The 26,073-nt window shown below is 58.0% G+C and overlaps 2 protein-coding genes across 5 annotated transcripts; both read right to left on the bottom strand.

Annotated features, from left to right (window-relative positions):
* Positions 1-556: 556 nt before the first annotated feature.
* NHERF2 (NHERF family PDZ scaffold protein 2) lies at positions 557-11,949 on the bottom strand. 4 transcript variants are annotated; one of them, XM_068566179.1, is made up of 7 exons: positions 11,570-11,949; positions 8,903-9,103; positions 3,008-3,187; positions 2,508-2,661; positions 2,387-2,430; positions 1,957-2,019; positions 1,418-1,724 (listed from the first exon to the last, which is right to left on the bottom strand). In XM_068566179.1, exons 1-7 carry the CDS (start codon positions 11,780-11,782, stop codon positions 1,566-1,568), a joined length of 1,014 nt encoding a protein of 337 aa, XP_068422280.1. In that variant the 5' UTR covers positions 11,783-11,949; the 3' UTR covers positions 1,418-1,565. The 4 variants fall into 4 exon arrangements, with proteins under 4 accessions (XP_068422279.1, XP_068422280.1, XP_068422281.1 ...); XM_068566180.1 differs by lacking the exon at positions 1,957-2,019; XM_068566181.1 differs by lacking the exons at positions 8,903-9,103; positions 11,570-11,949 and adding an exon at positions 5,707-5,986.
* A 5,125-nt stretch (positions 11,950-17,074) lies between these two features.
* On the bottom strand, positions 17,075-25,974 carry LOC137750396 (zinc finger protein 251-like). Its single transcript, XM_068524763.1, is given in 6 exon segments — positions 17,075-17,159; positions 17,395-17,902; positions 17,905-17,953; positions 25,076-25,201; positions 25,286-25,587; positions 25,827-25,974. Coding segments are annotated over 6 exon segments (1,218 nt in total).
* Positions 25,975-26,073: the final 99 nt, after the last annotated feature.

Raw genomic sequence — 26,073 nt, 5'->3', positions numbered from 1 at the left:
GGCTGAGTGCTGGGGGGCAGGGGTGGCGGGGGGGTCGTGGGAGCCAGTTGCAGCCAGCTGTCTGGAAGCCTGCTGGGGACGCTGGAAGCCCAGGCTGCCTCCCGCAGCAGCTGGCTGGGGACCTGGAAACACACGCCTCTTCCTGAACTTGTGCACCCTGAGAGCCCCAGCCTCTGCCACGAGGCCCCACCCCTAGTGTTTACAGAGCCACCTGGTCTCAGAGGGACACCAGCAGGCCCAGGGAGGGCACCACAGGGCACAGGGCCTGACCTGCGTGTACCTGCTGGGGGGCCAGAGGCCCAGAAGGCTTCACAGGGAGGTGCTGGTGAGAGGGCAGGGCTCCAAAGCACAGGGGTCCCAAATGCACTGGAGAGATAAGCAAGAGGGAGCTGGAGCTGAGAGGGGCTAGCGGATGGATTTGGGGAGGGGAGGCTTAGGAATGGGACTGTTTCCAGCAGCTGAGACTTAGGGAGCTGCAGGCTGCCACCTCCCTGCCCAGACCATGATCCCTCCAACCCCCAAAATGAAGGCTCAGGAAGGACAGAGACAGCCAGGGTCCAAGAAAGGCCTGTTTATTCTGAAGGCGTGCATGTGCTATGGCTTATGGGGCAGACAGCGATGTCGGTCGGTCAGGTTCTGGACAGGGGGAAGGCAGAGTCGGTGGGGTTTCCTCAGGGGGAGGCTCCCAGCAGGGGCCAAGCCCGGAGCCTGAGGTCCTTCCTGGGGGCAGGCTTTCACACAGTCACACCCCGAAGGCCTAGGGGCTGCCATGCAGGGACAAGGGGCCTGTCCAGAGTCTACCCTCCTCAGGGGCACAGGGCCTCCATCCTCAGGCCCCTCAAAGAGCCCAGGCCCTGTACCCCAGACCCCCCACCCCAAGGAGGGCAGGGACAGGGCAGAGGGGCAGCTCTCACAGCCACATCTGGCATCCCCAGCACCCCCCAAAGCCTGCATGAACACGGCCTGCAAGCCCCCAACTCTGTCCCTGGACATCCCTGGCACTCCCACTTGGGATGGCTGCTGCTGAGGGGGTGGGGAGGAAATGGTTTGCAGAGAAAGGTTTGTTTTATTGCAATTATTTAGAGAGCACGTCCTGAGGGGGGTGGGGGCAGGGCTCTGGTATTAAGTGGAAACATGTGTGGAGCTAGAGCTCTTTCTGGAAAAAAAGCAAAAACACAAATTCCTTTAAGTCAGCAGGCCCAGGCAGAGCAGCAAGGGCCGGGCCCTGCGGGTCACCACTGCCTCTCCCCCTCTCCCCCTCTCCCTCTCTCCCCCATCTCCCTCTCTCTTCCTCTCCCCACATCCCCTCATTGTCTCTCTGGGTATCTCACATCTCGGGCTCTCTCTCCCCATCTTGCTGCCACACTCCCCTAGCACCCAGCGGGTTGGGGGCAGGACGGGGTCTCACTGGGGCACAGGTTGGTTCTTGGGTGGTGGTGGGACCACCACGGCTTGGGGGGTAAGGATGCCCCCTCCAGTCCACTGAGGGGAGCTCTGGGCGGGCCCGAGGGGCAAGGCCCAAGGTCCGTGCAGGAGGAGCCCGGCAGGAAACAGGCAGGGAGGGCTCAGAAGTTGCTGAAGATCTCTCGCTTCCGGTTCCAGTCCATCTGCGGCGCCCGCTTGTTGACCCTGGTGGCTCTCACCTTCTCCTTGGCCTCGGCTGCAGTGGGGCTCAGGTGGAGGCCGCTCTCCTGAAAAGGGTCGCGCTTCCAGGTGCTGCCATCCTAGGGGCGGACACGGTGGGCGGGTGGCCAGAGTGAGCCCTGGACCCAGGCCCCCAGACAGGTGGCCTTTCCCAGGGAGTTCACACCAGAGGCCACCTGGCAGCAGGCCCAGGAGGGCTTCCTAGAGGCGGTGGCCTCACAGCTCAGGCTGACAGCTCCACAGATGCCCGCCCCCAAGGTCTCAGGCCCCCCAGTGTGTGAACAGCAGTAGAGGTGGATAGGCACCCGCTACCTCAGTGTCCTTGTCTAAGTCAGGCAGGTCACTTCGGGACGAGCACACGGAGCCACCATTGAGCTGGGAAACCAAGGGTAAGGCGTGGCTTTAGGGGCCCCACCCAGGAGCCTCTGTGCACACACAGGCTTACACGCACACATGCAGACACGCGTGCACACGCCAGAGCTGCATTTATTCCTCCATTTGGCAGTGGCCACTGAGCCTCTACTACACCCTGGAGGTGCCCAAGTGCCCTATGGCACTGGGGTGTGGCTGACCCAAGACGGATCCAAGGGGCATCAAAGCTGGGAGTGACAGGGCCAGGCTCGGTCTCACAACCATGCTACACAAGGACAGAAATCTCGGGAGGGGCTCTGTCAGGTCTGGGGACCCCCAGAGGTGCCCCTGTGGTCTCCCGGGCTCACCCTGTCCACTCCCACCCTCTCACCTGGGCCGAGCTGGTCCCGTTGGTGACTGGTGATGGCAATGGACCTGTGGGGACAGTGTGTCACTGGCCACTCAGCCCCCAATGCTTTACCCCAGCCCTGGGCCCCAGGGCAGCCACCCACCTTCCACATGCTCCTCAGTGGGTGTGACCCGCAGCCGCTTGAAGTGCTCATCTGTTTCGGGGTCCACCACAAGCAGCCGGGCCTCGTCCTCCCGTGCCTTGATGCTGGCAACCACCTCCGCGTGGCGCAGCCCCTCCACATTCTGCCCGTTTACCTGCCGCCGCCAGCACGGGGTCAGTGCTGCCTGAGGGCAGGTCGCCACCAGCCCCCCAAGCCACTCAGCCAGGTGTGGCATCAAATATTCATCAACGCTGTCACCAGCCACGGCAGCAAGAGGAGCACCAGCTCAGGTTCCCAGCATCTCCCTCCTCCCAGTGAGGACCCGGGGCCCAGACACACACACACACACACACAAACACACACACACACACACACACACACACACGGAAGGGCACGGGCGTAGACAAACATACGGGCAGGCACGGATACACACAGGGGACGTGGGCCCAGTCACAAACAGAAAGGACACAGGTGCAGACATATACACACAGGGCAGGTACCTCTATGAGTCGGTCCTGGGCACGGAGGCCAGAGTGGGCAGCAGGTGAGCCCGGGTCCACCGAGCGGATATACTGTCCGGGCCGGGACTTGTCACTGTGCAGGTTAAACCCGTAGCCCTGGGGGCCTTTTTGCAGGTGGCAGAGCCTCGGGCGCAGCTCCCTCAGGGGCCCGTTGACATCCTGCAGGCACAGGGATGCAGGGTGAGGCTCCAGCTCTGACCTCCCACCCTAGAGGCACTGACCCCACCCCTGAGGCCTCCGGTCCCATCCCCAGTGTGCAAAGGCAGGAGTGGAGATGGTGGGAGGGAGCCTCAGCCCCACACTCGGCATCATGCCCCCACCTGACAGCATCCCCAGGTCTCAGAGACCAACACGGGGTGGTGGGGGTGGGGGGGTGACGCTTAGGCTGCCTGTGATGATTCAGCTTCCGAATCCTGAACAAAGCCTTAGTCTCCAAACCCGCAAAGGACCTGTGATGGGGTCAGGAGCCTTACAGGGGTGTTGGGAGAATCAACGGGCTCAAGGCTAGGGCTGAGCACAGACCAGGGGCCTAGGAGAGACAAGTGCGATGAGCTGCCACTCGTCAGTGTCCAGGAAGGCTGTGGGCCCCGCCTGTCCTCTACCCACCCCCCATCCGAGTGTGGGGCTGGAAGGGTAGGGCCGTAGGACCGGGCTGTTTTGTTTATGCTCCCAAAGGTCTCCCTAGGGCTGATGGCAGTGCGGCTGTGTTTGCTTTCACATTCCAGAGCAAGCTGGAGCCGCCCCCACCCCCACAGGGCCCAGAGACTTGGGACGCAGGAGCTGGAGCCTGGGCAGGAGCGCCAGTGAGGGAGCAGTGAGGGGCCGAGGATGGGGCCTGCCTCCCACCTTCCCTGCCCTCCACGGAAGGCTCACGGTGCCCTGAGGGTCCCCCCACCAACACCCCAGGGCTCTGCCTCCGTTTACCTCTGGCATCCTGCAGTAGGTTCTGGGCTGGGGGTGCGGGAGGGCCGTGCAGGCAGGGGCCAGACCCCAGGACCCCCACCCAGCCGGGGCCTGAGGTAGTGACCACAGCGCTGAGTGGCCAGCGGCCACCGGTGCTCAGTTGAACATGGCGGTGGCCGGAGGGAACGGGCGGCCAGCAGCTCAGGTTTCCTGGGCGCTTGGGGCTCAAGTGCGCGTGCAGGTGAGACTATGCAGGGTGGGGGTGCTCACCAGGGCCTTTTCCTGTCCCTCTACCTCCCTGTGTGTGGCCAGTGACCCTGGGCCAGGCTGGGGGCTGTACTGAGGGAGGGCCAGCCTCCAGGCCTTCGAGCTCACCCCCAAACCCCAAATCTGACTGTGGCCGCCCAGCTGTGGGACCAAGCGTGTCTCTCCTCACAGGGTGGTGCCTTACCTCAGTCTCTAGGCGCTCCCACCCCTGGGGAACACCTTCTTCCGGTCCAGCCTGTGCCCCTTCTCCATGACCCCTTCCCCGACCCCCAAAGCCTGCCCCCTTGGAACCTCCCCTGCAGGCCACCATCTGCCCCATAACCCCAGGAATTCCAGGGACTGGGCTGCTGCTCCTCAGTCCCCCAGGGGCTCGGCCAGGCATCCTGGGCTGAACTTGGGGCTGTGAGACTCCCGGGTTCTCCAGGAGCTCACTTATAGACTCAGCCCCTCTCCAGACACACCTGGAAGTACAGGTGTGCAGCTCTGAGGCGCCTCTCAGGTTCAAGCTGTCAGAGCACAGGTCCCAAGGCTGGCCGGGGCCGTGCGTGGCAGTGGAAGTGTGACATGAGCACACCTGGTGGTGGAAGTGGGCCCAGGTGGCAGTGGGGCATCACATGGTCACAGAGACCAGACATCCAAACGTACGCTCGCAAACAGGCTTCATGGACCCGTGCGGTGACCCATCGTGTGAAAGGACGGCCCTCGGCACCGGGCCCTCGGCACCAGGCCCTGTGGCCTCTTCCCACGCCCTCCACAATGGTTCCAGGGAGTGGTCTCTCAAGGCCCCCAAACAGGAGGACTGGGGGGGGCGGGCAGCTGGGGCCATGAAGCCAGGCTGAATGCAGTCACTTCTGGTTTGAGACCATACTGGCCATCTCCCTGCCTCAACCCAGCACGGCCGCCTCTCACCGCACAGCCAAGAGGTTTCTCCTAACATCTGGCCTAAGTCCCTCTCCTTACAATCAGGGTCCAAGGAGCGCCAAACTTGGCACTAGACCCCTCAGGTTGAGGGGCTGCAATGGGGGGCGGTGGGGAGACAAGGCTGGCAGCGTGGCGACCCAGCGGGAAGGCCCACGGGGAGGCCCAGCACCATAGTAGGTCAGGAGGGGGTGCAGGCTGGGCCCAGCGCATTGCTCACATTCCTCGCTCCTGCCCTGGCTCAGAGCACTTCCTGTTGCCTCCCAGCTAGGCCCTCAGGCTTCCACAGGCTTCCAAGCCCCGATTCCCTACCAGGCAGCCGCAGAGCTGGACAAGCCCTAGTCTCCCGGCCATGCCTGTAACCAGACAAAGAGGCTGGCATGGGGGTACCCCTGGAGCCAGGCTGTACCACCCCCCAGATGGTGACTCACCAGCCCTAGCAGAAAAAGGCCCCCATTGTTGCTCAGAGTCCAGCCTGCTCACACCAGGGTCACCAGGGTCCCCAGCGTCCCCTCTCCCAATCCTGGGGGACAGAGACTAAGCTGGCTGCCGGTGTCCTCACTGCCCACCCTGCCCCCACCCCACCTGACCTGCACAAGCCTCGGGGATGGGCTCCGTGGAGGGGCTCCTGGGGCCGGGGAGGGTGGTGCGGCACTCCCAGAGCGGGCCATAGGAGGCGGGACAGACGCGGCAAGCGGCGAGCGTCCAGCTGGAGTGGCCTGAGCTCTCCAGCCAGCCCAGGCTGCCACCCCATTTATCCACCTCCCACTGTGGCCCAGGCTCCCCAGGGACGGGTGGGGACATAGGGCTGAGTCACTTTGAGGAGCAGGGTGGTGGCTGAGCCCCCCTCCCCTTCTCAGGCTCCAGCCCAGTGTCCCCCACCAGCCAGGTTTCCGTCCCAAGAAAGGAAGGAAGGAAACTGCTGGGAGGCCCTGCCCTGCTCCCAGGACCCAGGGCTGGGGAGACAAGGAGGCAAAGGAGGGGACCCTGACCTCAGAGCATAAGACAGTCCTGCTGCAGCTCACGGGGGGATGGGGAGCAGGAACCAGGGAGCCCCAAAAGCCCTCTTGTAGGCACCGCGTCCTATACCAGGCGGTCACCCTCTGCAGGACTCTGTCACCTCACTCACTCTCAGCCCCCAAAGGCCTCCAGAACTGGAGGTGGAGGCATGGGCTGGCTGTGAGGGGGAGGAGGGCCCGGGGTCTATCATACCCCTGCAGCCCTGGCACCGCTGGCTGCCCCGTCGCTGTTCGGGGCGGTCGCCCATCATCACTGTCACGATCAGCTGCACTGCAGCTGCGGCCACCCCAGCCCAGTCTGAACGGGGCTGAGTCACCACCGACAGCCCTGACAGCCCCCGGAAGGGAGGGGCCAGCCACATCCATGTCCTCCCCTGCCCACCCCCTCCTCCCTGCCCAGGACAGGAGGACACTGAGGCTGAGAGAGCCAGAAGGGCCCTTGGGGCCTGGACTCCCACCTCAGCCCTTCCCCCCACGGGGCATGGAGGGTGGGCCCCTTCATCCCCCACTGTGAAGCAAACAACACACATCTCTCCCCAGTTCTCCTGACCCACTGCTGTTGAGGCCCTATCAGGGCATAGCCCTGTATATAAACATCGTCCACCCAGGCTCCCTCACAGCCTGTGGTGGGCAGAAGCTAAGCCTGGTTTGTGGAGGTCAGCGGAGGTCCAGCTCTTCCTTCCCATGCTCTGAGCTCAGCCGATTAAATACCGGGTCTCTGGCTGGGAGGGAAAAGAGAGACCGTGCCCTCAGGGACTCCCCTGACCTTATGGGGTCCCTGTCCCCCTGCCAGCCCCAACCACGGAGGGACCTGCCAGACAGGCCCCACTCTTTTCCTCTAAAATTACACCAGTGGCAGGCTTCTCTGGTGGCACAGTGGTTAAGAATCCGCCTGCCAATGCAGGGGACACAGGTTCGAGCCCTGGTCTGGGAAGATCCCACGTGCCGCGGAGCAACTAAGCCCGTGTGCCACAACTACTGAGCCTGCGCTCTAAAGCCGAAGAGCTGCAACTACTGAGCCTGTGCGCCACAACTACTGAGCCTGCACTCTAGAGCCCGCGAGCCACATTACTGAAGCCCGCGCACCTAGAGAGCCCGTGCTCCGCAACAAGAGAAGCCACCGCAATGAGAAGCCCACACGCTGAAACAAAGAGCAGCCCCCACTCGCCGCAACTAGAGAAAGCCTGCGTGCAGCAATGAAGACCCAACACAGCCAAAAATAAAATAAATTGAATAAAAATAAATTTTAAAAAAATACACCAGCGGAAGACCCCTCCTAGGGCTTCCTGCAGCCCCCAGAGCCTGAAATAGTGGAGGGGGAAGGTCCCACCCAAGGACAAGGTGCCTCCCCACCCTCCAGATAAGGCCTGAGGGCAGAGTTTTCCACAGGAAGGTGAACTCAGCCATTTGTGTCTAAATCAATGGACAAACGCCTAGGGGGAGGGGCACTTCCTCCTGGGGGTGAGATGCCCTGGGAAGGAGGTAGGCTCCAACTCTCAGTTTGGGGGGGTGGGGTGGTCAGCCAGCGCACCATCCCAGGGCTCCCCTGAAATCACAAATCTGACCCTAACACCCCCTACTCTGGCCTTCAGTGGCCCTGGGGCAAAGTCCAGACTCCAGGACTTGGCACTGTGGCCCTAACCACCACCCCCCAGCCTGCCCTAGAGCCACAAAGAACAAAAAAGGGAGGCAGGGGTTCATGCTCATGCCTGTGCCCAGGCTGCCTCCCCACCGGGAATGCCATCCCCTCCAGGAGAAACACGAGGCCCCACAGGATCCAGGTCACAGGCATGGCCAGCTCGCCTCGGAGACATCCGGGAAAGGGACAGGGCAGGTGTCAGGGTCCCCTGCACACCCAGAAACGTCAGATCTCACACCTCCACCAGCCCCAGGCCAGTGGTTCTCAAAGTGGGCTCTGGGGAGCCCCTCGGCTTGAATCTTCCTTTAAGGGATTTTTCTCTTTAAAAAAAAAAAAAAAAAAAAAAAGAAGAAGGTAGTAGGGGCACAAAAGACAGAAGGTAGTAAGGGCACGGGGCTTCCAGGAGGGCAGGACAAGCAGGCTCTTCCTCCTGGCATCCAGGTGCTGCCCCAGTAGGGCCACTGCCCAGCCCCTGATACCTAGAAAGAGACAGAACTGGACTCCCCACCACCACCACCTCCCCCTTCTCCAGCTCTTCCCCAGTTAGCTCTTCCTGTCTGGAGGGGGGAGCAGGGAGAAGGGGGAGGTGCCCCAACCCCTGCAGACCCCGGAGCTGAGGACCCAGCTTAGAGAGTCTCCTCAGCTGCCACCACGGAGGAGGGTCAGCCCCTCTGAGGCCTTCAGAGCACAAGCAGGCTCCTCAGACAGACGGACAGACAGACACCCAACACAGGCACAGAGCTGAGCACGCTCAGTCCCAGGACATCCCAGCAGCCCCTCCCCAGGTTCCTCAGCCCCTAGGCCAGGGAGGGGGCGGCTTGTCAGAGTGACCCTTCCTAGGACAAGTGGCTCTGAGGAGCATCCTGGGGAAGAGGGCCAGAGATGGGGGCTGTGGACCAGGGCCAGGTTGCCCTGACACTACCTGGTTTACAGCACAGGCTGAGGGCAGAAAGAGTGGCTCCAAGTAGCCAAGAGGGTTTTCACCAGGGGCAGAGAAGGGGCCCAGAGGGGCAGCAGAGACGGAGAGATACTTCTGGAGGTGACCAGAGGCAGAGACTGCTGTCAGGAGGACAAGAAGGTGGTTCTGGGAGAGCCCAGGGTGGTCCCTGTGGGCAGAGCCCGCCATACCTTCTGGGCGACCTCAGAGCTGAGGCTGCCCCCTCGTGCCCAGTCCGGCTTTGGCTCCCAGGGGTCGTGGGCAGGCGGCAGCCCTCGCTGGGCCATCTCCTCAGTGCAGGTCAGTTGCCGCCGGCAGAGCTCTTCGTCCGTCTCCTTGTCCACCACCAGCAGCCAGGTCTGCCCCTCCACGGCCTTGATCCTCTGCACCACCTGGGACAGGTGGGTGGCAGGAGGTCACGGCCAGCACTCCAGGCAGCACATGGGCAGCGGCACCACCCAGGGCTGGCCCAGGGCTGTGGGCAGGCTGCGAGCCTACCAGGGGCAGGGGTGGGCGGCTGGATCGAGAGGCCCGCCGGCTCCGCCCCCCACCCCCACTCCAGCAGCTCCCTCCCTCTTCTCCTGGGGCTCCGGACACGAGGGCCCAGGCTGCAAGGGCTGCGGGGGCCTCGCAGGGCCTCGCCTCGGCCCAGGAAGTGACAAAGACGGTGCTCGGCTGAGCTTCGGGTTTTCAGTATGCGTGTGTGCATGTGTGCGGCCCGCACCCTGCAGCCTTCTGTTTCAGGGTGTCTCTAGGTCTGGGTTTGAAGGAGAGAACTGTCTCCCTGGGTCCCAGTCTCAGTGTGTTTGTGCCTTTTTCTGTCCTTTCCAGTGGTGGAACACGGTAGTCTAAACCCCTGCCTCTAGGCCTTCCATTCTCTTCCAGATCATGACAATGGACCTATTCCTACTGGACCTGCGGAGAGAACACCTGGGTTCCTGTGGCAAGGCACCTCCTCAGGTACCTACCCACAACCCGGAAAGCAGGATTCAGACACAGCAGGGAGAGGTGGGGAGGGGCAGGTCCACCTGTGGGATAGGTGTGGTTACGCAGGTGTCTGTGAAGTGTCTAGAGCATGTGCATGGTGACGGAGCATACATGCTAGTGTGTGCCCGCAGGAGGGGCAGTGCCCACTGGGCATTGGGGAAGGAAGGGCAACACCCCACCCCTACCCCAAGGCCTGGGAAAGGACAGACAGGGCCCCCACCAGCTGCTCAGTAGATGTTGTCAAAAGATAGGAGGGTCTGAACCAGGCCCATCTTTGCCAGCCCTCCTCTGTACCTGTCTTTCCCGGTGAGCCACAGAGTCACAGGAGGACCCCAGGACCCTCATGCTTCCTGACTGTGGGACCCAGACGAGTCACCCAGTATCCCCAAGCATCAGTTTCCTCATCTGTAAAATGGGAGCCGTAACTGTACCTTCTCCCTCCCAAGACAGTGGGAAGGTCTCAAGTGGTCCTGTGTGAAGTTCTTAGAGACCAGCACCCCGGGAGGCCTGGGATAAGCATTGCTCTTGGGGCAAGGGTGGCAGCAACTGTTAAACAGAGGCCAGGCGCCAGCTCTACCAGGCCCTCCCTATGGCCTGTCAATCCAAGCTCTCTGGCCTTGACCCCCAGCCTCCAGCAAACAGCCTATCCAGCTGACACTCTGGGTAAAAGACAGAAGGACGGCAGACAGATGGACAGACAAAATCTCCAAGGGTAGAAGTGAGAGTTCAGCTCCCAGCCCAGCCAATTTACTAATCTCTAGGCCCAGGCCTGGCCACGCAGACAGGTGCTGGGGGGACACAGAGGAGCCTACTCAGAAGGGGTGGAGGAAGACTGGACCCAAGCCAGGTGAGTCCCTGGTCAGTGGGAGATGGACACCCCCCAGGGGTCAGAACCTGCAGAGAACCTCCCTCTGGCCTTTATCTTCAGCTGCAAGGGGCAGGGGGCTGCGACCAGTGACCCCTGCCAGGCCATCCAGCAGCTTCTTTGGAGAAGAATGTGCTGCCACAGTGGTGACTCCCACCAGGACGCAGACACCATCAGCCAGGACACACACTAGTACAATGGGTGCAGACACACTGACGACTACACATAGCCAGGTGGGCAGACACACAGGCCGGGACACATATATACACAGCCACACACAGGAGGGTACACACACACACACACACACACACACACACACACACACATCCCCCAGTTCACACACGTCCAGGCATGCAGATCTGTACACACACACACATATCTAGGGGTGCAGACCTGTATACTCATGTGCATACAGTCCAGCACACACACTCACTCAACTGATGCAGGCACACACAGGTGTGCCCTCCCTGCGACATCCCCCGCAGGTACACACACGAGGGACCCCAAGAGGGACCTGCACATTCACAGACATACCCAGTTGTGTACACACGCACATGTGTACACGCTGATAGAAAAGCACCCGGATCCCCAGGCACAGGGAGACCCCCGAGGGGCCAACTCCTCCACACATTGCCCTGAGGCCGGAACAAGACTGAAGAGCGAGGGCTGAGACACGGAGGAGCCGCAATGCGGCCCCTCCCTGCCAGGATTCCACCCCCCACCGCCTCGCTCCGTGCAGGACCCTCCCGGGCTGGAGGAGGCTAGGAAGGAGGCCGGCTGCCTCTGCCTCAGCGGCCACGTCCCCCACCTCTCCACGGGAGCCCACCGCAGGCCCTTGTGCGATCCCCTCCTGGCCCGGAGAAGGGAGCTGAGGCCTGGGCGCAGGCAGCCCCGAGCTCGGTGGTTATTGGCGCCCTCCGCGCGCGCGGGGCAGGGACGCGCTCCAGGGATGGGGGCGGTGGGGGGTGGCGGAGCGGTGGGCCGGGGATGGAGCGCAGGCACCCACCTGGTGGTGCGTCTCACCCTCCACGTTGACGCCGTTGACCTCGATCAGCCGGTCTCCGGCGCGCAGTGCGGCCGCCTCCGCCGGGGAACCGGGCTCCACGCGCCGAATGAACTGCCCGCGGCGGCCCTTCTCGCCGTGCAGGTGGAAGCCGTAGCCGTGCTCGCCGCGCACCAGGCGGCACAGACGCGGCCGCAGAGGCTCCGGTGCGGCCATGGTGCCGGCTGCCCACCGGCCGGCCAAGGGCTGGCCACGGCGCTCACGCCCGCCGCCAGCAGGCAGGGGCGCGGGGGCCGGCTCGGGGTGGGGCGCGGAGGCGGCGGCGGCGCTGGGGACCCGGTGGTGGCCTCGGCGGCTCCCGCTCGGCTCCCGTCGCCTCCGGCTCCGGCTCGGGCTCTGGCTGCGGCACCGCCCCCGCGCCCGCCCCTTCCCCGCCCCCTCCGCCCTGCCGCCCCCGCCCCGGGTCCAAGCCACCCTGGTCATTTCCCATGCCTCCGCGCTCCGCCAGCCCAGGGAGGCCCCGGGGGAGGCGTCAGGGGACCCCCGAATCACCAGGACCCCTCTGTCTCGCCCCCATTCTGGGCAGCCTTCTTGGCGCCAGCGCCTTTGCCTCCTATGACAGTAACATTTATTGAGCACCTACTGTATGAGTAGCAGGGGCATGAAGGCAGGCCCCTGAGGCGGGAAGAGGGTAGAGGAAGGATCCTTAGACTGAGGGACCCCTATACAGGGGCCCGAGGGTAAGAACAAGGGCCACGGCTCTGCCCACCCTCCTCGGGAACCCCCCTCCCCCTCCCCCCTCTCCCCTCCCATGCCCCGTTCCTGTATCAGAATCCCTCCTGCAACCCAGAGCTTCCCTGACCCAGCACAGAGTCCCAGGATGGTCCAGGAGGCAAAAAGAGGGGTCTGAAACTGACAAGGCAGCAGCCCCTTCCTATATCCTGTAGGCCAGTGACTGAGTGACTTCCTGGCCCTGCCCAGGAGTCATTGTGCCTATCTGTGCTACGGTTGACCATTAAGCATTCCCCACCACCATCCCCTCCCTTTGCCAGGGCCCCTCACTCCTGTCCCTGCCCATCCCAGGCCTGGTGGGTGACTGCAAAGGGTGAGGGAATGACATGCACTTGTCTGGCTGGAAGGAAGGGGTCTTTGCTACCCTCCTCCTGACCTAGGATGAAATGTGCTGACGGCTTGGGCCTCTGAGCACTAGCCAGTCAGCAGTCACGGGAGCTGCTCCCTTGAGCAGGCCCCTCCTGCACCCCAGCTCTTCCTCCCTTCCCCTCCCTCCACCTCCACCAGCATGAATGCCCCCTTCTCCCAACCGATGGACAGTCATTTATTCTTTGTGTACCTCTCTGAGTACATTTTACCTGGAACAAACCTAGGGGTCTCAGGCCATTTTACAGATCAGGAAACAGGTCTGGAGAGGGAAGAGACCCATGCAAGTTTCCCCAGTTCCCCTTGGGCCCAGGGCGGTGAGATCCCAAGTCCACCCTCTTCAGCTTTCTCAGTCACACATACAGGAAGACAGCTGAGCTGCAGGCTCACCCTCAACCTGCCCCTCCCCAGCCCTGCTCAGCACCCTGCACATACCTGGCCCCCAGGGGTCAGGCACAGCCAGCCCAGACAGTTCCCCATGAGGGGAAAAGCAGGCTCTGCTCAGGCCCAGTCCTTGCTGCTCCTTCTTCCCTCGCCAGTGCCCCCAGCCTGGGCTTCTAGCCCCGGCCCAAGCACAGGGCCTGCCTCTAGGCAGCCTCCTGGGCCACAGCCCCTTGGGTGTCCACACCCCAGCTGCTGCCCCTAAAAGCCACTTAGGCTGAAGCAGCAAGGCTGCTCCGCACATCCCCACCTCTGAGTTACTGGATGATGCTGCCATAGGCTCCTACCTGGCTAGCCACCTCCATCTGTCTGTCTGTCTGTCTCTCCAAAGGCTGCCTGTCTGGCCTGTGACTGGCCTCCCTGAACCCAATCTGGTACTGCTGTTCCCGGTGGCAGTGAGGGTGGGTATGGACAGTGGGGTCCACCATATGCCACCCCAGGTGGGGTTTAGGGGTCACCCTATAGCAACCAGGACCACCCAGGACCTGCTAGGCTATAGCTTTGAGGCCACACCAGAGACGAGGGAGGTGGCTGGAGGGGAGACCCCCAGACCAAGGGGAAGGGAAGGTAGTGACCCCTGATCCCTTGGGTCAGGAGGCTTGGAGAAATCTTCCCCTTCTGTAGAGCAGACACTCCCAGATCAGCCTTCTGCAGCCCAGGACTCAGCCTGTGAGTGAAGATGGATGGGAAGAGAACACCACTGGAGGGTGGGGTAACCAAGGGATGTGGTCACAGCCAGGGGCCAGGAACACTGCACCCCAGAATAACAAAGCAAAAGAGAAGCCAAGGAAGTACCAAGAAAGGTTAGCAGAGTAACAAAGCCAACATCAGAGTAACAAAGGGGACAGGTAGCAAAGGAAGTGGGTAAAAGCAACAGAATAAAGGCAGCAGGGAACCACTCCGAAGGGAGAGCAGGAGTGAGTGAGAGGGAACAGGGTGAGTACGGAGTGCCTGGGGTGACAGAGGTGAAGAAAGGTGACCCAGCAGCTCTCTGGCCAAACTCTCCCAGGCCTCTTCCTTCAGCCCCACTGTGCGGAGGTGTGAGAGGAGAGAGGCCAGGCAGCAAAGGGAAGGGAGAAGCCTGGGCAGTGGCCCGGAAGTGTGCACTGAAAGGTGTTTGGGCTGGAAGCTGTTTGGGTCCCTGGGGATGGGCTGGAGGAGGTGAGCACGAGGCCAGCAGAAGGCGGGAAGGCGGGCAGGTTGCTGGGTGACCCCCACCCCCTCACGCTCCTGTGCTCACCCCACTCCTGCCATCCTGGTCCACTGGGATGCGACAAAGGGAGAGGAAGTATGTCAGATCTTCCAGTCCTTCTCTCCCCTAGGTCCACCTGGTGTAGGATTGTCCTGTGCTCCTGTTTCAGGGGAGGGGGTTTCCTCTGACCTTTGAACCTATCTCCCTGCGGAGATGGGGCAGAGCCTGGGCCTGGGCAGAGACTCTTTTGGTGTGACCGTGGGCAGAGGCCTTGTCACTGCCAGAAGGAGGGCCGGAGACGCCTCCCTAATGGGCATTAAGGGCCTCGCGTGATGACCAGGCGTCGCTTACGACCCTTTCCTTCAGACGTCGCCAGGCCTCTCTTCAGAGCCCCACATTGGAGCAGGCGCGACCAGCACAACGGGAAGAGAGATGAGAAGAGACCCAGAGATGAGAGGGAGAGAGAATTGGAGAGGCTTCGAGGATCAAAGAGTGCGGAAGCGCATAAGGCCCGCGGTCGAGGACTCCCAGGTGGACTGCCCCGCCCACCCTGGGATGGCCCCGCCTACCTCCTCCCATCGCCAGAGGAGCGGAGTGCGACTGTAGCCCGGGAGAGCAGCCGCGCAGCGCCTCCTGCCGGCGATGAGTGGGATTACATCGTCCAGGGAGCTGCCCAAGGTTCCACCTCTCTGGCTCTGACTGGTCCAGCCCTGCCGAGTGGGGGATTGGGGTGACACCTGCGCCCTAGGGCTGCTTGCACCGCAGGCGCATAGGGGAGCCATGGGGGTGGTAGCAGAGAAGCTGGGCCTCTGCTGAGCTCCTAATAGGCTCTGCTTTCTTGTCTTGAATCTGGCACCAACCTCTCTGGACTGGGGTATCTTCAGGCAACATGAAATCTAGCCCCTCACCGAGTGTTCCAGCACTTGTGACCAAACATTTAAAGGCCACTTGGTGCCAGGCCCTAGCGAGCACTGAGGAAGCATCACTGAGACCCAGGGAAACAGATTTGTGTACCTTGGCAAGGGGAAGCCCAGGGCTGGGGCAGCCTCCACGAGGGGCATTTAACCTGGCCTGGGACCCTGGAGTCCTCAGGCAGGGTGAACCACAGGGCTGTTCTGGAATCTGCCTAGAGTTCCTGCAGGCTGTGTGGGGAAGGGGAGGGAGGAATGAGACTGTGGAACAGGGCCCAGCCTCAGAGCATGGATTTCATTGCATGGGTGGTGGGAGCCCTTGCGGTGTTGTGCACTGGGGGTGACAAGGTCAGGACACCCATGTTTTGAAAGGCCAAGTTCAGTGACGAGCAGGGGCAAGAGCACTGGGGAGTTGGGGGAGAGTAGGTTGACCTGAGTGGTCTGTGACTTCCCCCAGAGCAGATCCTAGAGGAAAAAAATACTGAGTGGAATCAGAATAAATAAATTCTGGAGTCCGTAAGAATTGGAAGGGTGGAGTAAAACAGAGTACCCATATTAGCAGACCATGTGGAAGAAAGGTGCACCCAGGAGATGAGAGGAAATGGCCAGTGGGAAGAGGCCTCCAGAGGGTACTTCCAGAGGACAAGGGGGGTAGTGTGGGAGCTGGCTCCGTGTGGGCACCCCAAAGCCAAGAGCTAGACAGACATGAGGCCACCACTCCCCTGTCCTTGCTGGGTGCCCCAAGGGCAGCCTTGCCACATGGCCAAGGGAGGACTACAAGGGCAGACAGCATCAGGGCACAGTGACCAGGCACTTCGAGGTCCAGGACAGTTGTGGGAGTCTGAGACCACACTGAAGAGGGTTTGTCGGGGGAGCAGAAGGGTGGAGTGAGGGGGGCACTGGAAGGGGACCCAGGTGGAGGGAGGTCCTTGCTGTTCAAGATGGCAGAGCACATTTATATGGGGGGACTGGAGACAATAACTGGAAATGCAGAAGGGGATAAGAGGTGGAGGGGTCCCTGAGAAGGCAAGGGGGTCTCAGGTGGAGGGACCCTTCCTCCCTAAGGAGAGATCATGGCCATGGCGATGAAGAAGGGGGCCAGGGGTTTCCCACTTTGTCTCTGGAAGCCCTTGGCTGAGGGGAGGGAGGGGTTCCAAGGAGATCCGGGTTTGAAATGAATGCTGGGAGATGGGGGAAAGGCTGGATGGGCTGCCAGGTCTTAAGGTCCCACCCCCTTGGGGAGGACATTCTCACCATGCTGGCCAGCGGGCATAGTGAGGGGACCTCCTGTGGGCCTCCTAGGAGGCTGGAGTGGGGGCTCCAGCTCAGCGCGGAGGGTGTGAGCTACTGCTCTCCTCCTCCTGCACACCTTGGTACGTGGCAGCAGGACCCAGGGTCTGACTGCCCTCCCCCCACCGTGGGATACCCCTCCCCTTCTGGGGGACCCTGGGACCTGGTCTGATGACCTCACCCCCTAACAGGAGGGGCAGCACTGGCAGAGAAGGGAGAAGGGGACCCAGCCCCCAGCAGAGTCTGCCTCCGTCCCCCATTCTGCCCCGCAAGGACATACACATCTCGGCTGTTGGGGGGAGCTTGACCGGGCCAGCTGGAGGGCTCCTGACATTTGCCAGGGCGTGGGCGCGGCTGTTTGCGCCCCGAAGCTAGATGACAAAGTACACATCGCAGAAGAAAAGGGTCAAACACCGGGGCGCGGCAACTAGGCAGGTTTTATTGACCAGACGACCGGCCTGCTGTCAGAAGACACTCCGCCTGCGTCAGGCGTGGGGGCGCGGGCAGGGGCTGCGATCAGGACGGCTCTGGGGAGAGGCGGGGGCTGGCGAAGGCGGTTCCCTGCGCAGACCATGACTGAGCAGGAGACACTCCGAAGGCTCTGGAAAGAACAGAGAGGACTGTGGGAAGAGGGTTGTGCGACCTCCACTACCGCTACCCCGACTCCCCAGGCTGGAAGAGTAGGGACTGCCCCAGGAAAGCCTTCCTCTACTGGGAGTCGGGGATGGAAAGGTTATAGGGTGCCCTGTGGGCAGGCAGACGTGCGCTCCGGTCTCAGATCTCCCGAGACACCCTCGTCCGCTGCTGTCCCCGTTCCCCTACCTCTCCCCGCGTACCTGGCCTGCTCTTCAGAGGTCCAGGAGTAGGATCCCAGTCGCAGCTCCGGTTGGGGCGCGGACTTCGGGGCGCGCGGGCTGCGAGGCGCACTCACCGGGAGCCCTGCGCGGGAGCTTCTGCGTCGCACCTCCCACAGTTTCTGAACTCCGGAGGGAAGCAACACAGCATCGCGGGCGGCGGGCCCCCCAGAGACGGTGCTTCTGGCAGATGGCCCCTGGGGGGAGACGCCCAGGCCGAAGCCGTCCCAGGCAAGGGGCCCGGCAGCCGGGCGCGGTGCGCGGCGCCACACGTAGGGCGAGCGGCGCAGCCCCATTAGCAGACCCGCGGCGCGGCCCACCGTGTGGTAGCGGGGACTCGCCACGTGCTTGTACCAGGCGGCGGCGGGCAGCGGCAGCAGCAGCAGCAGCAACAGCAATGCGATCAGCCAGCGGCTCGCAGTGGGCCCCCGCCCGGGGCTCCGCACCCCCGTGCCCCGCGCCAGGGTGCTCACGTTGACCGCCGCCCGGAGGGCGGACCAGAAACTGGCTCAGTCGGGTCTGGGCGCGCCGTGTCGGGAAGCTGGAGTGCGGGAGGCTACAAGCTAGGAGTTGGTGCGGGTGGGTCCAGCTATAACTGCTCGGTGGCCCCGCCCCTGCTCGCCCCCGCGATACCTGAGGGGCTCCCCAAGGGTAGGGGGAGGGATGAAGTGAGAGGAGGAGCCCAGGCTGCGGGGCGGGGACGTGTGTTACTGAGGCACCCTCGCTGAGTGGGCCTCTAGGTAGAATTCATCTTGACGCTCTGCTGGGGGCTCCCCTGCTCCCCTCTCTTAGCCCCCTCTGCCTCTTCCCCCCAAAGAGAGGAACTTCCAGGCATAGGGATGGGGGGACAGGATGTTCCCTGAGTCAGAGCTCTTGCAGCTGGGGGCACAAGCAGAACAAAGACAGGGAGGCCGGCAGAGCCCTACTGGGGTAAAGCAGGAGAGCTGATTGGTGGGGACCCTCTGCACCACTCAAGACCCCTCTGTGTATGTCCCCCCTGGAGGGCTGTTCCCTGTCCTCACCTAACACAGCTATCAAATCTGTTCCCAGACCCATTCCTCTCCTCCCTAACCCCTAGCTTCTCCCCAACAACCCACTTCCCAGCTGCAGCTGGATGGATGCTTGCAACTGCAAGTTTGGCTGCATCAAACCCTCTCTGAGACAGTGGTTAGGTTAGGCTCCCAGAATAAAGAGTCAGCCCCTCATACTGCCTGGGAAGGATAAACTCTGCAGTCTTCCAGCCTCCTCTTTGGTTATGATCCCCCTCAAAACCACTTTCTCTGGGCAGGGCAGTCTCAATTCATTTGCCATACCCAACAACCCATGAGTTTGCCCACCTCTGTGCTTCTGTGCCTGGGGCATCCCATCCTTTTCAATCTGGCAAACTCCTACTCATCCTTCAGGATCTTGCTTAAATAACCCTTCTCTGAATAGTCTCCCAGAGTATCCCTCTGTGCCTGCCTGGGCTTAATAGCCCCCTTCCAGAGGGCAGGGCCTGACCCATTCTTGCCTGAGTCCTAAACCAGGGAGGATGCAGCCCCCAAAATAATCACACCTCACCCCAACCCCCAGCAACCACACCACTCACGGGGCACCTTCTAGATTACAGACACCAGGGATCCTGAAATATCTTATTTTGATCTCCAAACAATGCCACATGGTGGGACAATTATTGATTCCATCTACCAATGAAGAAACTAAGGCATGGGGAAAATTAACTTGTTCCAGGTCACCTGTTGGGTAAGCACTAGGGGGAGTGGGGCCCAACCTAGACCCCCAGCCTGAGAGTTCCAGTTTGGGGACCCCAGCTGCAGTGCTCAATGGAAACCTCCCATCCCCCTCCGCCTGTCTCTTCAGCAAAAAGGAGGGGTGATCCCGGGGGCATGGGGGAACACAGTCTGAGTCCGTCCTTCCTCTCAGACCTGCATGTTGGAAGAGGAACAGAGAGGCTGAGGGGTGCCGAGGACGGTGCCTGCTTCTGAGGCATGAGGGGCAGAGAGATTCTGGTGATCCCCTGGGGAGGTCTAGAAGCAGCAGCAGCAGCTCTCCCCACAAAGGCCCTGCAGAGCTGCTGAGAAATGTGTCCTGGAGCCCAGTGACCCAGGCTTGATGGTGGTGGGTGTGGGGGGAGGGGTAAGTGCCTCAACCTCTTCTGCCTCAGTTTCCTCATTTGTAAACTGGGGATAATCCTGGTCAGCTTGCTGTGAGTATTAAAAATCCAGGCTGGGACTTCCCTAGTGGTGCAGTGATTAAGAATCCACCTGCCAATGCAGGGGACACGGGTTCGATCTCTGGTCCGGGAAAATCCCACATGCCACAGAGCAACTGAGCCCGTGCCCCACAACTACTGGGCCTGCGCTCTAGAGCCTGTGAGCCACAACTACTGAAGCCTGGGCACCTAGAGCCCGTGCTCTGCAACGAGAGAAACCACCGCAATGAGAAGCCCCCGCACCACAACCCCCCACTCGCCAACTAGAGAAAGCCTGCACTCAGCAACAAAGACCCAACGCAGCCGAAAATAAAAATATAATAAAATAAATTTTTTAAAAAAAGGAAAAGAAATCCAGGCTGGGGGGCTTCCCTGGTGGTCCAGTGCGTAAGACTCCATGCTCCCAATACAGGGGGCCTAGGTTCAATCCCTGATCGGGGAACTAGATCCCACATGCATGCCACAACTAATAAGTCCGCATGCGAAACTAAGACCTCGCGCAGCCTAAATAAATAAATAAATAAATATTAAAAAAAAAAAATCCAGGCTGGGTCTTGACATCTTGACACTGTGCCTGGCACACAGTAGGCGCTCTATAAATGGCGTGGCTACCATCTAATTGCTGTTGCTATTCTAGCAGCTGCCTAGTCCCCTAAACTGTCAGAGAAATCCCTTTGATGGAGGGGTGACAGCGCTGGGACCAGGCAGGGAGGGGGTACAGAGGAAGCCACCTGTGCACCTGGAGGGGCCTGGAGGACCGCAGGGACCAGTGGGCCGAGTGGAAAGCTGCCCCCTCCCACATCTGCCTCACTCTCCTGGGGCCCCTCCACCTTGAGAGCTGCCTGGAGTGCTTGGTGGGCGGGCAGTGTGGCACAAGCGGGCTGCCAGGGTCCCCTGGCGCTGCCGCCCCCTCCCTAATAAGGGGATGCAGGGGACTGCAGCCCGGGCAGACAGGGAGCTTCTGCAGGGAGAACGTCATCGATATGAAATCTGATCAATCATGGCCTATGCTGTAATGAACGTTTCTGCGCAGTTGGAAAATTTAAGAGAACTACAATTAGCAGCATGATAAATCTGAAAACGCAATGTTGAGCAAAGAAAAAAATGCTCTGCACAATCATACGTTCGGTGTCTGAAGTTTAAATACCGGCAATCCCTCCTGCTTGTTTATGACTTCGAACCAGAGGGAGTGAAAATGTCAGGGTGCAGGTGAAGGATGAAGGCCACATTGGGACAGAGCAGGGCGGCTGCCTGTCAGCTGGAGGTGTACGGAAGGCAGGCAGGGAGGGAGCCCAGGGCTGGGTAAGGGAGAAAAGCACAGAACAACTTGATGGTCCCTGGTGGCTCCTAGTTTGGGGTGCTCAGGAAGAGGGGCTCTGTGCCCTACACAGCCCTGACCCCAGGGGTCCAGGGACAAATGTCTCTGCCAGCTCTCCCCCACCCAGGACTCTGGAGCCAAAAGTCTATTGCCAGAGGAGGTAGTGGCCCTAATGGTCCATGAGAGCTGCCTTGTCTTTCTGGGGCTCACCACTCCTTTCATCCACACACAGCCCCTTCTAGAAGCTGACTGATCATGGCTTCTGACTGTTTGCACACCACCTCCCCTGACACTGGACTAAGCCCTCCGGAGACTGGGACCACGTCTGCCTCGTACTCACGGCCCCCATCCCAGGCACAGAGCCTGGCTGCCAACAGGAACCCCATCCTAATGACACAGTAAATGAGGAAATCTCTCCATTTTGTCATTTTAAAAATTATTATGTTTTATAATACCAAGGTCATATACGTTATAAGCCAAATGCTAGTGTAAGGGACAAAATAAAGCTGTCTCTATTCCACCCTTTCACATCCCCATCCTGCCCTCCAGGGGCAACTACTTCCAACTCTTTCAGCTATTTTTCCTAGTATTTGCCTCCATATTTTGAAATCATAAACTTAACTGCTACTCTAAAAATTGGTGGTCTTTTTAAGGAGGTATAAGATACTTTGAGTAAAGTGTGCACATCTTAACAATTGAATGTGTTACATATGCCTACACTTGTGTGCCCACAGCCCAGATCAAGGTAGAAAAGATTTCAGCTCGCTAGGGGGCTCCTTTACCCCACCGCCTAGCCAGAAGCCCCAGAATAACTCATCTATCACCTTGGATAAGAATTTTCTCAACCTCAGCATGGTTGGCATTTGTGAGGCTGTCCTGGGCACGGTAGGATGTTGAGCCGCATCCCTGGCCTTTACTCATTTGTGCAGGCAGTAAAATAGCCCCTCCCCAAAGATATCTATGCTCTAATCCCTGGAACCTGTGAATATTTACTTAACATGGTAAAGGGGAATTAAAGTTGCAGATAAAATTGAGGATGCTAATCCACTGAATTTAATATAAGCAAAGCATCCTGAATTATCCAGGTGAGCCCAATATAATCTCAAGGGTTCTTTAGCGTGGAGGAGGGAGGAAGAGTCAGAGAAGGAATGGTGACAATGGAAACAGAGGCTGAAGTGATGTGCTTTGCAGAAGGAGGAAGGGCCACAAGCCATGGGATGCAGGCTCCCCCTAGAAGGTGGAAAAGTCAAGGAAATGGATTCTCCTCTAGAGCCTCCAGGAGGAATGCAGCCCACTTGCACCTTGATTTTATCCCAATGAGACCCATTTTGAATTCCTGAATTCCAGAACTGTAATATAATGAATTTGGGTTGTTTTAAGCCACTGTGTTTGTGGTAATTTTTTACAGCAACAATAGGAAACTAATGCATCAGTAGATGTCAGTAACAATTCCACCCCACTGTGACAACCAAAAATGTCTCCAGACGTTTCCACGTCTCCTTGAGGCCAAAATCACTTCCAATTGAGAACCACTAACTGAGATTACAAACTGCTGTTTTTAAATTTACCTTTTTTTTAGGCATCAAATGGCTTCCTCCTCATTTATTAAATTTATTTATTTATTTTTGGCTATGTTGGGTCTTCATTGCTGCGTGCAGGCTTTCTCTAGTTGCAGCGAGCAGGGGCTACTCTTCATTGTGGTGTGCGGGCTTCTCATTGCGGTGGCTTCTCTTGGTTGTGGAGCATGGGCTCTAGGTGCGTGGGCTCAGTAGTTGTGGCTCACAGGCTCTAGAGCACAGCCTCAGTAGTTGTGGCACAGGGGCTTAGTTGCTCCGCAGCATGTGGGATCTTCCCGGACCAGGGCTCGAACCTGTGTCCCCTGCATTGGCAGGCGGATTCTTAACCACTGCGCCACCAGGGAAGTCCCATGACTTTCTCCTAATTTAGATGAAGCTTTGGCTCTCTCCCACCCCAGTCACCTCATTTCTCATCTCTCCATCCTCCCAATATGATTTTATCATAATTTTTGGTTGACACTAGTCAGCATTTATATTATTCTGACCATGTAAATATTACTCTTTGCTGAGCCAAGTAGTGTACTATAATTACATTTTTTTCTTGTTGATAGCTGTCTTATTATTTTTCTTTCCTTTTTCTATATTCTTAGTTTGTTATTTCCCCGCAAATGCTCAAAGGAGCTCCAAGCTCCTTGCAATAAATTTTCCTGATTCTCAAGCACACAAGGAGATCACCCACCATCAGTTCCTTATTTACTCTGGAAATCTCCCTCTGGGAGCCCTTGGCCTCCTGCTCCAATCTGGACATCCACTCTCTAAGCCTCTGCACAGGCATCATTTGAATGGGGACATGGGAGCTAAATACTTTGTCCTTTTTATGTTGATGGCTTTATGCGTTGATGGAAAGTTTTTCTAGGTGTATAATTTGTGGATGGAAATCATATTTCTTCAGAAATTGGAGAGAATTTCTAGCTTCCAGTGTCCCAGGATTGTAAGTCTGATTCTCAATCCATCATACAGGTTTTTCTCCCTCCTTACCCCCTCCCTCCTGAAGCTCTCAGGTCCTTTGCTTTATCTGTAGTACTCTGGTATTCCATGATGATGTCCCTCACTGAGGGTCTTTTTTACTTGCTTGGGCCCTTTCAATGTGGAGACTCATGTCCTTCAGCTCTGGCATATCTTGCCTTATTGGCTCTTTGATAATTTGCGCCTCTCCATTTTCTCTGTTCTCTCTGAAATTCCTATTAGTTAGATACTACACTGTCTGGATTCAGACTTCTATCTTCTTATTTTCTCTGTTTTCTATCTAGTTGTCTTGTTCTGCTTGCTGAGAGACTTCCTCAACTTTATCTTCCCACTTTGCTCTTGAACTTTTAGTTGTTGTTAGTTTTGTTTTGTTGGCCGTGCCATGTGGCATGTGAGGTCTTAGTTCACCGACCAGGGATCGAACCCATGCCCCCTGCATTGGGAGTGCAGTGTCTTAACCCCTGGACCGCCGGGGAAGTCCCTGTTGTTATGTTTTTTTTTTTTTAATTTATTTATTTTTGGCTGTGTTGGGTCTTCGTTTCTGTGCGAGGGCTTTCCCTAGCTGCGGCAAGCGGGGGCCACTCTTCATCGCGGTGCACAGGCCTCTCACTGTCGTGGCCTCTCGTTGCGGAGCACAGGCTCCAGACGCGCAGGCTCAGTAGTTGTGGCGCACGGGCTTAGTTGCTCCGCGGCATATGGGATCCTCCCAGACCAGGGCTCGAACCCGTGTCCCCTGCACTGGCAGGCAGACTCTCAACCACTGCGCCACCAGAGAAGCCCATGTTGTTATGTTTTTAATTTTTAATTTCTAAGGGCTCTTTCTTGTTCTCTGTTTTGTGGTTGTTATGGTTGTTCAAGGCATCTTAGTCTCATTTCATGGAAGGAATATCTTTCTTGTGAATAGCATATATATATATATATACATACATATATATATATGTATATATATATATATATGTTTATGATCTGTCTAAAATTTCCTTCTGATCTCTGGGTCTGCTTGTTTTCATCCTGTATCACACACCACAGGCTTTCCTCATGAGTCTGGAGATCGTTGGTTGCCTGTCCACAGTTGTGAGTGAGACCCTACAACACTGGTTGGCTGCTCCTTTTTTGGGGGGCGTGGCTTGCTGAGTGTGGGCTTCACTGTAGGGCAGCTGGACAGCAGGACAGCTTTTCTTTTTTTGACTTAAAACATTAGGTGTTTATTTTTCTCAAGTAACAAGTCTTGAAGATATTAAAACATTTTCCCTTCAGCGTTATCACATATCTTCTAAGGGATAATGAATGAATAAAGGATTTCTCACAGTCATTGTATAACTTAGGTTTCTTCCATATATGCATTACTTAGAGGCTTTCTCACATTCTTCACAACCAGTTCTTTTCACTTAGCATTTGGTTGTATGTCTTAAAGATTGAGAGTTCACTGAAAGCTACTTTACATGGATATCATTAAAAGGGAGTTTACTGAGCATGAGTTCTCTCATGACACCAAAGGGGTAAGGATTTACTGAAACCTTGCCCGCAGACATTGCATTTATACTGTTTTTCTCCAGTATGTATTCTTTTGTGTGCAATGAGATTACACTTTACACTAAAGGATTTTCCACATTGATTACACTCATAGGGTTCCTCTCCCATGTGAGTTCTCATGTGTATTTTAAGGGACACATGCCTGCTAAAAGCTTGTCCACACTCACTGCACTTAAAAGGTTTCTTGTCCCTGGTATGGATTTTCATAGGCCTCCTATGAGATAAGAGACCAAGGAATGTTTTCCCACATTCCTTACATTCATGTTTCATTTTCATGTGAATTTTCTTGTGTAAAATGAGGAAAGATTTCACTCTGAAGGCTTTTCCACATTGATTACATGTAAAGGTTTTTTCTCCAGTGTGAATTCTCACATGTTCTTTAAGGCATGAACGATCCCTGAAGGCTTTCCCACAGTCATTGCACTTACAGGGTTTCTCTCCAGTATGAATTTTCTTGTGTGTGATAAGGTTGGAGCTCAGCCTAAAAGCTTTTCCACATTGATCACACTTGTAAGGTTTCTCTCCAGTATGTATCCGCAGGTGTATCTTAATAGATGACTTACTACTTAGAGCTTTACCACAGTGGCTACATTCAATGGATTTCTCTCCATTGTGGATTCCCTTATGTCTTTTAAAATATGGGAGGATACTGAAGGTTTTCCCACAATCATTGCACGTATAGGGTTTCTCTCCAGTATGTGTTAACTGGGTATGGTAAGCCTAGAGCTTCTACTGAAGGTTTTGCTGCATTGATTACATTTGTAGGCTTTTTCTCTTGAATGAGTCCCTGAATATTGTCTGAGAAGTGAGCTATCTTGGAAGGTTTTTCCACAGTCATGGCATTCATAGGGCTTCTCTCCAGTATGAATTCTCTTGTGATGTGTAAGGTAAGAGCTTGAGCTATAGGCTTTCCCACACTGATCACACTTAAATGGTTTTTCTCCAGTGTAGGTTCTCATGTGCAACTTAATGGATGAATGGCTCTGTAATACTTTACCACACTGATTACACTCAAAAGGTTTCTCTCTAATGTGAGTTTTTTCATCCTTCTTAAGGTG

This window comes from Eschrichtius robustus, chromosome 16, assembly GCF_028021215.1.
Source record: "Eschrichtius robustus isolate mEscRob2 chromosome 16, mEscRob2.pri, whole genome shotgun sequence".
Taxonomy (NCBI): Eukaryota; Metazoa; Chordata; class Mammalia; order Artiodactyla; family Eschrichtiidae; genus Eschrichtius; species Eschrichtius robustus.
The sequence above is the reverse complement of the archived record's forward strand: the minus strand, read 5'-3'. Positions and strand labels throughout refer to the sequence as shown.

Excerpts from the sequence above, each read along its gene's own strand:
- NHERF2 (XM_068566178.1), bottom strand. The coding sequence starts at position 11,782 with ATGGCCGCACCGGAGCCTCTGCGGCCGCGTCTGTGCCGCCTGGTGCGC. Across the intron at positions 3,188-8,902 it reads GCTCTGAGGTCGCCCAGAAG|GATGTCAACGGGCCCCTGAG; the intron begins GTATGGCGGGCT and ends CTGTGCCTGCAG. Across the intron at positions 1,725-2,507 it reads CACTGAGGAGCATGTGGAAG|GATGGCAGCACCTGGAAGCG; the intron begins GTGGGTGGCTGC and ends GTCCGCCCCTAG.